The sequence below is a fragment of the Limulus polyphemus genome, unplaced genomic scaffold (assembly GCF_000517525.1).
Source record: "Limulus polyphemus unplaced genomic scaffold, Limulus_polyphemus-2.1.2 Scaffold3050, whole genome shotgun sequence".
Lineage (NCBI taxonomy): Eukaryota > Metazoa > Arthropoda > Merostomata > Xiphosura > Limulidae > Limulus > Limulus polyphemus.
In genome coordinates, this window is record NW_013668660.1 from 70,641 (window position 1) to 81,843 (window position 11,203).

General features: G+C 33.2%; 1 protein-coding gene across 3 annotated transcripts in view; it reads right to left on the bottom strand.

Moving 5' to 3' along the window:
• Positions 1-5,195: 5,195 nt before the first annotated feature.
• The window catches only part of LOC106468548 (HIG1 domain family member 2A-like), an 8,056-nt gene continuing 2,048 nt past the window's right edge, over positions 5,196-11,203 (bottom strand). For all 3 annotated transcript variants that reach the window (XM_013928982.1, XM_022396883.1, XM_022396882.1), the window contains exon 2: positions 5,196-5,949. In XM_013928982.1, the coding sequence (XP_013784436.1) occupies positions 5,526-5,846 (321 nt within the window). In that variant the 5' untranslated portion in view covers positions 5,847-5,949 and the 3' untranslated portion in view covers positions 5,196-5,525. The remainder of the gene's footprint in view (positions 5,950-11,203) is intronic.

The following is an 11,203-nucleotide window of genomic DNA, read 5'->3' on the forward strand; positions in this document are numbered from 1 at the left end:
TAATATTTATAACCCTGGTGTCGCCATTGATCCTGTTGAGTATCGAGAGTTTTTTTCTTCCAAACAGTATAATTTGTGGAGATTTTAATGCTCACAACCCTTTATGGGGTGGAACAAAAACTGACTGTCGGGATCAGATTCTCGGAGATCTAGTTATGGAATCTGATAAAGTGGTATTAAATGACGGTCGTGGGACATGTCTTGTTCGGGGTAATCTCTCTTCTCTAGATCTCACTATTATAGACAGTAAACTTGCTAGTCTTGCTACCTGGGATGTTCTAGATGATGACCTGGGAAATGACCATCTCCTGGTAATTACATCTGTTAAGATCCCTCTTGAAGTTAGGAGTACAACGGCCTTCTGGAACTTTAACAAAGCAAACTGGCTCAACTTCCGTATGTTCCTTGATTCTTCCATTCAAAACATAGATATGTCTTCTTCTGTCGAATCTGTACATTCTCGTCTAATAACTATTATTTTGGAAGGAGCAGAGAAATTTATCCCACTATCAACTACAGACTGTGGAAAACATCAGACCCCTTATTGGAATATGGAATGTGACAATCCAGTTAAACAAAAACACAAGAGTAGGAAGAAAGCTCTTAAAACGCGTCTCTTAGTCGATTATATTGAGAATAAAAAGCAGAAGGCCATTTGTCAATGTACGATTCGAGCACTCCAACAACGATTCTGGCGTGATTACTGCTCTAGTTTCAACCGTTCATCAAATTTAAGTAAAATATGGAAATTCGTAAAGCGTATGAATGGTGGGGGTTCTATCTCTATTCCTACCCTTAAAACTCTTGGATCAACATATTTGACGGATGTTGAAAAGGCAAATGCGCTATCTGATCAATTTGCCCACATCAGCAGTTCCGACAATTATTCACCCGAATTTTTAACTCATAAAAAAATATTTGAACATGACCACTATGCCACCTTTACAAAGAAGCCAAATAATAGTAATGGGTTGAACGCTCAATTCACGATCGGTGAAATTAACCGAGCAATAAAGACATCTAAAAACTCGGCCCCTGGTAACATCGAATTCCTTATAAAATCTATAAAAATCTTTCCCCCAATTTTTTGGTAAAGCTGCTGGAATTTTTCAGTAAGGTATGGAATGAAGGTACCCTCCCTTCAGCCTGGAAACACGCCATAGTTTGTCCAATCCCTAAGCCAGACGAGGATCCAAGATCTGTTACATCGTATCGACCAATCGCTCTTACTTTTACTATGTGTAAAATTATGGCACGAATGCTTGCATACCTTTTGAATTGGTATTGTGAAAAACATAGACTTTTCGACCAGTTTCAGTCTGGTTTCCGTTGGAAGAAGTCTCCGCTTGATCATTTGTTACGGCTACATGAAGATGTCAACAAATTATTATGTAACAGAGGTAAGGCAGTGTCTGTGTTCTTGGATATTGAACGAGCATACGATATGGTCTGGAAAGAAGGTTTGTAATATAAACTCAATAGTTATGGTTTTGATGGCCAACTCTTTAACTGGATTAAAGACTTTCTTTCAAACAGATCCTTTAAGGTCAGAGTCAATGGAGTCGTCTCTGGGGAAAGAGTCTCGGAAAATGGCACTCCCCAGGATAGTGTTATTAGCCCTATTCCTTCTAATGATTAATGACCTTAGTTCTTCCTTCATTAATAATGGTACGAATTATAGTATTTTTGCTGATGATCTAGCCCTCTGGAAAACTGGTCGTAATATTAATCACATTCAAACCTGTCTTCAAAGAAATCTGGATAATTTAGCCGATTGGTTTTTTAAATGGGGCTTTACGGTTTCAGCCCTAAAATCTGCAGTTCTACCTTTTTCTCGTAATTCAAGCACAGTGAAATTAAATTTTAATAACCATCAACTAGTCCCAGTCACTCACCTCAAATTTCTTGGAGTTATCTTTGATTCCAGGTTAAATTGGACGCGTCATATCACCTATGTCTCGCACAAATGTGCTAAGGGACTCAATTTGCTTAAATGTGTGTCTGGCACACGTTGGGGAGCGTCCAAAAATACTTTATTACTTATGTACAAAACCTTAATAAGATTCGTCATTGATTATGGCAGTATCATTTATGACTCTGCGAGTCGCTCAGTCCTTAAACAACTGGACGTTATTCAGAATCTTTGTCTGCGATTATGTTGTGGAGCATTGAAACACGCCCATATATCGGCTATGGAAGTGGACTGTGGTGTCCTACCCCTTGACCTGCAGAGACGGGAGATCCAACTCAAATTTATAGCAAGATCTTTGTATTACGATTATCCAGTTCATTTCATTCAAAAGAATTGGCAAGATTATTACGGAACCTTTCACCAAAATAACTCGCCAATGTCGATAAAAACTGAAGACCTTTTCTCGTCCGTGGACCTTCAAAATGTTGCAAAATACCAATATTTTCACTTTCCTCCTTGGGAGATTCCAACCCCTGATGTCGACGTTAGTCTTCATTATGTTGGTAAAAAACGGGAGCAAAGTTGTTTGCTTTTGTCCTTAGCCAAGGAAAAACAAGTAAGTTTCTCAGACTATACTAGTATATTTACGGATGGCTTCAAACTGGTAAGTTTTAATTCATCGGCATTTTATATCAACAATCTCAACATCAGAAAAGCATTTAAAACTGCACCTGCTTCTGTATATAAGGCTGAACTGTTTGCTATCTTACAAGCCCTTCTGCGGCTGGAAGATTCCGAGGTTACGAAAACTCTGATAGTCAGTGATTCTTTAAGTTCATTACTTTCGATTAAGAACGGTTCCTTTATATCTAACCCAATGTTACTGAGTGAAGTATTTATATACCTTGTCCTTGTATATGTAACTACTAGCCATATAGGAATCCAGGGAAATGAGATAGTTGATCATCTTGCCAAGAATGCGTCAGCATATCCTGGGGTCACAAACGTTTCTATTGAACTTGGTGACCTCTATGGCCAAGTTTATCAATTCATTTTAGTCTCCTGGCAGTGTAGATGGAATTCCGTGTAACATTCCAATATTTACAATAAAATTGTTCCTGTTGTTTCTTCTCACATCAAGTATGAATGTACGAACAGACACCAAGAAGTTGTTATTACACGCCTCCGATTTAATTGCACAGGTCTAAATGAACCTTTTTACAAAATAAAAGTACACCCAAATGGTAAATGCAGGCATTGTTCAAATTTTGAAGACCCAGAACACACTTTCATGGAATTTATATATTACCAAAGAGATCGAGCAGCCATAAACCAACAGATGGGTAACATAAAAGTCCCTTTTACCTACCTCTCTCTATTAACTACGAATTGTCTCTATCCCGCAATATATAACTTCGTTATAACAAACAACATAAAAATTTAATGTCATTTTCTTTTTTACTAATAGAGCTACTTCTTTTATCCTTGCCTCCAATGGCTGGAGTCGCCCCCAGTCGAGAAGAACTAACTATGTAAACTTTTTTTCCTTATGTATTATTTCAATAACACGACCTTGTAGGATTTTTAGTGTAACACAATTAACTACAACAACAACAAAAGTATAATAATAATAACACAAAAAAAAAAATTGGGGAAAAAAATTATGTATGTATACGTAACTACTAATTTGTCCTTAATGCTAAATGGCAGAGTGACGAATGTATCTAGTTCAACTAGATCAGATCGGTGAAATTGGGGGCATATCATCTGCTGATGGCGCCCCCATAAATCGCAAAAAAAAAAAAAATACACTACAGTAGTTTTATATGTTTTTGAATACCTACTCATATTATTAAAAAATCTAAATTCTTTCAACTATGTTTTAATAAACCTATAGATAAATATATACATTCTGTGCTTTATATTTATAGGTCATATACTGTATTATATTTATACTTTTATAGGCCAAAAAACTCTTAATGGGAAGAAACATCTTACAAATATTGAAGTGACTTGCAGAGATTTTGCTGGCCTGTCGAATTACAAAATTTGGGAATTACTGCTTGATATGGTTGTTATAATATAGTTTAAGCCTCATAGTCATATGGCTATCCTTTTTCCATCATGCACATATTTAGCCCTGAATAACCAAGAAAAAATTAAAAGTATTTATGAACATTGTTATTACTACTACTAGCTACATTGTCGAAGGTATGGATAATCCAATTTCATATATCACACAGGTTCTAGCAAAGCTCCCAAGAGTTGAATTATCATTAAGGTTCCACAACCCTAAAATTTCGGTTAGTTTCTTCTTTTATGTAAATTAAGATTTCAAAATTCATCCTAGTACCTCACCAACACAACATGTTTTATACTATTTTACTAGACAAAACATTTGTAAGTTTTTGCTTATCTTTTTAGAAAATTATCAATTGTTTTAGCATGAGAAAGAAATTATAATTTAGCAATCTGATTTTAATGTCTTGAGCAGTGATTTCTAGAGCACTTGTGCTCGACACTTGGTATTCCATGATATACTACAGAAGTACCATTTTAAAGTTTTATCTGAAATGGCTTATCAATGTCAGTGAATTTTAGCTACAGCCTTTGATTTGTTGGCTACACCAGTTTCATTATTCAGATTTCCACATCCTATTAAGTTTAATGTTTTCACTTTGTGTACAATATGTCTACCCATGTTCTTCCAAATGCACTGTTCTACATTAATTTTTGTCATTTCAGTTACTTATACCAATTCTTATATTTGGCTTACTGTCTGATTGCCCTCCCCATCTTTAAGAAGGCACAACTGTTATATACAACAAGCAGTTCAGGGGCCCTGGGGCAAAGAAATGATCAGGACCCCTTTTTTCAGAAGACCAAGTGTCGCAGGCCCCGAGGCATTGCCCCTTCTGTCCCGCACTAGTTCTGCCTCTGACAACAAACAACTCTCTTATTAATACAGAATAAATAACCTAAACTTTTTGAATTACTACTTATTTGTATTACACTTATCTAAGAAGCTCTGAAGCTATTTTTCTGTGGGTGTTTAGTACTGAAGTTAAAACAAATGAAGCACATCTTTCCACTTGCATATAACAAAGGGTAAAATAGTGAAAAATTCCAGTAAGTAATCATAGCTGTTTCATTTACCATTTTTCATACTTTGTAGTAACCGTGAATGCATTAAATTTCTTAATCATTTTGAATTTCACAACAACTATTTCTGGTATAATCAATTTTGTCAATTAAATATTGGTATAAAGGAGAGATAAGATGATTTTTTTTTTATAAGATCTGATTTTATGGCTCTGTAAGTAGATTCAGAAACAGAAAAGTTACAAATACATGATTTGTCAATGTTCTAGAATATCAATGGCAAAATTATAGAAATATGTTATTATGTATTTAAAGAATTAGTCTTTAAACTAGCTAAGATATTCCTTATTATTATAATCTTTAACATGCAGATTTCAACAGTAAAAACATTGCTTCTTGTCTAAACAAACATAGTTGTACATTATCATAGTGTCTAGAACAAGTGACTTTTACTTATTCTTCTAAAAATCTAACAGCGAGTTAAATGTACAACGTATCATGGGATCTACCCTCAGCCTGATTTTTTGGCTGCTCCAATTCCCAATCCTATAATGATTGCTACAACTGTAAATCCTTGTGCTAAAATTCTAGCTCTCATCATGTACTGAGACATCTTTCTCTGGCCTGTCCTCATGCTCCACAGTCCATATGATAATGCTGCTGTAGTAGCAAGACAACCTACTGGAACAAAGGGATTTTCTTTGGTCTTTCTCAAAAGTTTTTCACGCAAACCTTCTTCATTTGGAGATATCATAGATTTCATGTCCTTTCGAAGCTGTATCCACTCTAGGTGTTGTTCCATCTTATTTTCCTCTTCCTCACTGCTGGCCATTATGATGTACTCTGATGTATAACTTTTGAGAGAATAATATTAAAGATGGGATGTGGCTAGATTGAACTTCAATACCACATTATCATTGGTAAAAACTGCAAATCTGGAAAATACAAAACATTATTTTATATTCCTACATGCCTCCTTTAATTGTTTTAAGTTTCAGAATTTACATCTAGTATGCTAACTGAAATACTCTAAAATACAATAGAAGCATGATCATTACAAAAGAAAAAAATTGTGTTACTGATAAATATCATGTTTAAAAGAAAACATGACATACAAACTAAAACTAACATGGGGATCTAACATCAAATTTAAGGAAAACATGGTACCCATTGGTTCAGCTAGACCATCCGATCCATTAAACTCCACTTAAAAAAAACAACTCAAAGCCAACCCTTATTATTCAAATGTTTACCAAGTCTTCCTTTAAAACTTCCTTAAATTTACTGCACCCACCACATCTGAAGACGAACCATTCAAAAAGACAAATACCCTATCAAAAAAATAAAACTGTCTTAGTCGAATATAACTCCTACCCCGCTGTAATTTATATTTGTATCCCTTAGTCCCATCAATTTCACCATTAACCCAAGAATGCCAGTGTTAAATTTTCAGTCATTAACACCAGGTGGTATGGGGTCATAGTGACCCCAAGCTGGTGTTCTAGAATTAAATATGAAAAAAAGATGATCCATCAACACTATCAATTCTCTTAACAATATTAGACATCTCGATCAGATCCCCTATAACACTTCTTTTTTGAAGAGAAAACAATTTTATAGACCTCAACCTGTCCGTTCCCAGGTATTATCCAAGTAGCTCTCCTATGAATTCTGAACCATTTCCAACAATTTGATGTCTTTCCTAAGGTAAGATGCCCATGACTAAACACAATACTCCAAAAGTTGCCTAACTAGTGACTTGTACGTTGAAATTCTAACCTCGTTAGACTTGTTTTCAGTTTTTCTGTACATACCATGTAAAATACTATTTTCCTTAACACTAGCAACAGCACACTGGTTAGATAGCTTAAAAGACTGATCAACCATTACACCAAGTTCTATTTCTTCCAGACCAATGTTAAGGGTGTTTCCATTAGAATTATAGTTATAATCCCAATTATGATAACTCACATACATTACCCTTTATCTATTATAATTAAAAGCCGTCTGCCATTTATTTGCCCAACTATCAAACCATATAATTTAAATCCTTTTGTAAAGCAACAGTATCCTCTTTACAGCTGGCAACACCCAAGATCATATCATCATCAGCAAATTTAAGTAATTTATTGATCATTTCTTTATCTACGTCATAGATGTAAATTACAAAATAGCAACAAAGGTCCTAAACTTGGAAGGGATAAGTTAGCTCATTGGATAGAAAAATGCAGAGGGTTGTTACAAATAGAGTTCAATCATGCTGGATTAATGTCACAAGTAGGATACTGTAGGGTTTCCTATAGAAATAATTTGTTTAACAAACTTTGTATGTGGAACCTTATCAAATGTTTTCAGAAAATCTAGATACACAAAATCCACACCCTTTTCCTCATGTACGGAAGCAGTAACCTCTGCAAAGAATGTTTAAAGATTAGTCAGGCAATATTTTCCCCCACTGAAACCATGTTTAAAAAGTAAATTTTGAAGAGATGCAACATGTATTATCTGTTGTGAATTGGGAAACTGAATTAACTGGAGATACTAATCAAATGGGGAAAAAATATTAAATAAATGTTTAAATATTCAAGATAGACATGTTCCTTTTGAAAAAAAAGGGATGGCTGAAATACAAAAAAAACAGGTTTCCTCACAAAGCATATAAAGTTTACCATTACAACATCACAAACATCCATCCTTGCAGCTTAGCAAAACAATTAACTTTCACATTGACAAACCCTAAAAAGAAACCAAATAATAACCATACACTACTTTATGGGATAAAGAGCTGGAAACGAAGAAGTGGTCCTTGTAAAAGAGAAACAAAAAACATGCATGTGGGCTTTGAAAGTATAATAATTACTAATAAACTTTAACAGCTAAAACAATCCTTAGAAAGTATATTTGCCCTGTATCATGCTTCTTACTCTCTGTTCCTAAGGGAACATGTACAAGTGCTTAAAACTTACTTTGTAACCTAGTTCTTAAAACTAGTAACTATTCAAGTAGTTCTTCTTTACAATTTTTTAACAAAAATCCATAACCTAAAATCAGGCCTTGACAAATCACAGGTGCCAAGTCACCATGGCAACTAAAAATTTAATCGTGGCACCTAGTATTTTCTCCCATTTTATTCGTGCTAAGTAAAACTCGAATCTAGAACAGTTCTGGACTCTTGGAAGTCCAGAACAATTTTCGTGTTCTTTAAGTCCTAAATCAATCTTTGTTTCTAGGATTTTAATGGTGGATTCAGCACTTCTTCATCTTCTTTCAGGAATGAAGCAGTATGGTTGCACAACAAGTTACTAATTTCACACCACTTTGTTTTTCATCTTTCTATCAATTCAACCAATAAGTGCAACTGTTTAGACTCAGGCAGGACCAAAGGCAGCTAGTTCAAGCAATACTATCAAGTGGTTGTTGATATCATGTGATCATTAGCATACACTTGTTGAAGTGAGAGTAAATAAATATACGTTTCCCAGTACAAACACTAGTGAAGTTAGGTTAGGTACTCCTCGCTCCTAGATTGAGAATATTTGTCATGGTCTGACCTAAATAACATACTTTTAAAAGAGTAATCAGTTTTAATTAAAGCAAGAAAATATATTTTGTCTTAAACGAAAAGTCAGAATTAAAACAGATTCTAAAACCTTTTTTTTTTGAAATATTGTGCATGATTCAAGATAATGCATCTATTTTCAAATAATTTTTTCTCCAGCTACAATGAAATGTCTATTAATAGAGAGTTATTTTCATATTTATGTGTTTTGTATTACACAAACATTCTTTCAACTGTACAGATCTGTACATCTTGCTATCAAAAGCAAACTTAAAGAAAACAAACAAATCTTTCTAATTATGTCACACATAATTATACTGGACCCTTGTTACTGGTGGAGTGGCTTAGGTATCAGTGGGCCTTTGATTTTTCTTATTGACATTTATGATATTAATAGGAGCATAATTAGCAAAGTTTGCTGAAGACATTATATTCTTGGGTATTTTGAGTTTCTGTTGGCAGTAATGGAGGCCAGCACTTTACAGGAGTTTAAGAGGGGTATCAGTATTTACCTGAAAAAATAAAGGGTTTAAGTTTTTACTTTTATCAAGGGTGGATGTGCAAAGACAGCTTTGAAACCCTCCCTGTTGTCCATATGTTAAAATGAGCTCATAATTCTATAATTCTTCTTGTAATACTCATTATTAATGATCACACAGACATTAAGTACTGTTCACAGTAAAAAAAAAATATCACTAGTTTACTTTACAGTTATTCAAAATAAATACACTGTCAAAATTGTGTAATGTGATTTGGACATTATTACTAGACTGAGCCAGTTGAAGAAGTACAAGTTCAACTGGAGTAATACTAATAATAAAAAATCATACTAGGCTTTTTTTTATCACTTTACAAATTTGAAGCCAGGGTTATTCAATAATTATACTTCAGATAAATTCACAAGTCACTGTCCAGAAAACACCATCAAAACTTAGTTAGTTTGGATATGACAGTCAAAAACTTTCCTGAAATGCTATTTATATATACCTACTTTTAATATATTCAATCAAGCTAATAAGCTTTATTATTGAACAAAAAGATACCTGGAGAGTAACTTATGGGAAACAAAAGAAAGACTTCAATGCTATTTTTAAAATTCATAAAGGACAAATTAAAAGAATGTGTGTAACAAAAAAGGTTTTCCAGCATTAGGGTTAATGGTTCTGAATACTTTGCCAGTGTTTGCTATTGAAAACTATAACTTAGGCATAAAATCCTATTTTATAAGATTGAATAAGAGATGACATTAAGTTATAATGGACTGCACAACTTGAAATTGTCTGAATTTATTTTTAAATTAGTTTGATTTTTTTTCCTTTTAATCTTTTACATTTCTAAAGGCAATTTAATTTTTATTTAACATTCTTTCTACTAAAAATGATTTTTCTGGTTAATGGTTATTATTAAAATATCACCTCTTGCTTATAAATGATATTCAACAGAACTATATACATTATCGTCACTTCAAGACGTTCATTGTAAGTATTTTATATGTCTCCATAATGCCTAACTAGTTGTAAGTCACGTGGCCATGAAATGTCAGTTTTGTTGCATTGTTTTACTTCTTAACCCCTTATCATCCATGGAAGGTTTTTTTTCCATTACCGTAATTGGCGTAAATGTATGGGTGAAGATGATAAAGGGTTAAGAGTATAAAGCTCAGCTATTTAATCAAAGCACACCTAAAACTTACCTAGGCTTGCAGTACCAAATGCCATCTAAACTGTCTTTGTAATGCAGAAGACAATTCATATTTTAAGATGGTACAAATCAGATAATGTTTTCCAGAAATGTCAAATATAATTCAAAACCTGAAAATATTATCAATTTTTCAAATTTTATTTTTACTAGGTATACTAATATTCAAAGAATAAAATAAAATTTAAAATAGCATTACCAAATTAATATTGACCTTTCAAAAACAACTAGATTTAATCTACTTTTTCTTTTTGAAATTCATTAGTGGTAGTAATTTATCAATTAGTCAAGTCCATATCGTTTAGGCCTAGAAAATATTGAAGCTGATATCACAAAGGATACTAAACATAAAAAGTTTCTACCACTAAAAATTATAATAATTAACCATGTCTGTACAGTAATACTGTCTAGTCCTAAAACATTTTAATAAGTTTGAAATAATTTGCTCAGTGTACAATTTTAATTCTGCAATTAACCAGTTAAAAACAACTCTACATTAAATAAATTTATGATTTATTACTAGTCACTTAGTTGTTCTGGAAGGCTTATTGCGACAAAGCAAATCAAGACAGAAATCATAACGAATAAAACCTCATATAACACTTCTTTTGGATTTGAAACCGTGGCAGACATATTTGTTCAAATATCTTCTTTTACTAAAGCTGTTTGGCAAAATATCTCTACTTACAAAATTACAGCATACATATTATCAAACTTTTGTACATACAAGGTGGAGCAAAAGTTACTATACATGTAGTTGGTATTATATGGTTGATATAGTTGGTAATAAAGAAATTATCATGAAGACAATTGAAACCAATATATTTCTGTTTCAGAATAACAGAAATTAAATGATGTTCTAAATGAAACAACTGTATACAGTATAGTTATTATTGTCCCACCCTGTATATCAAAATTTACTCTTTAATATA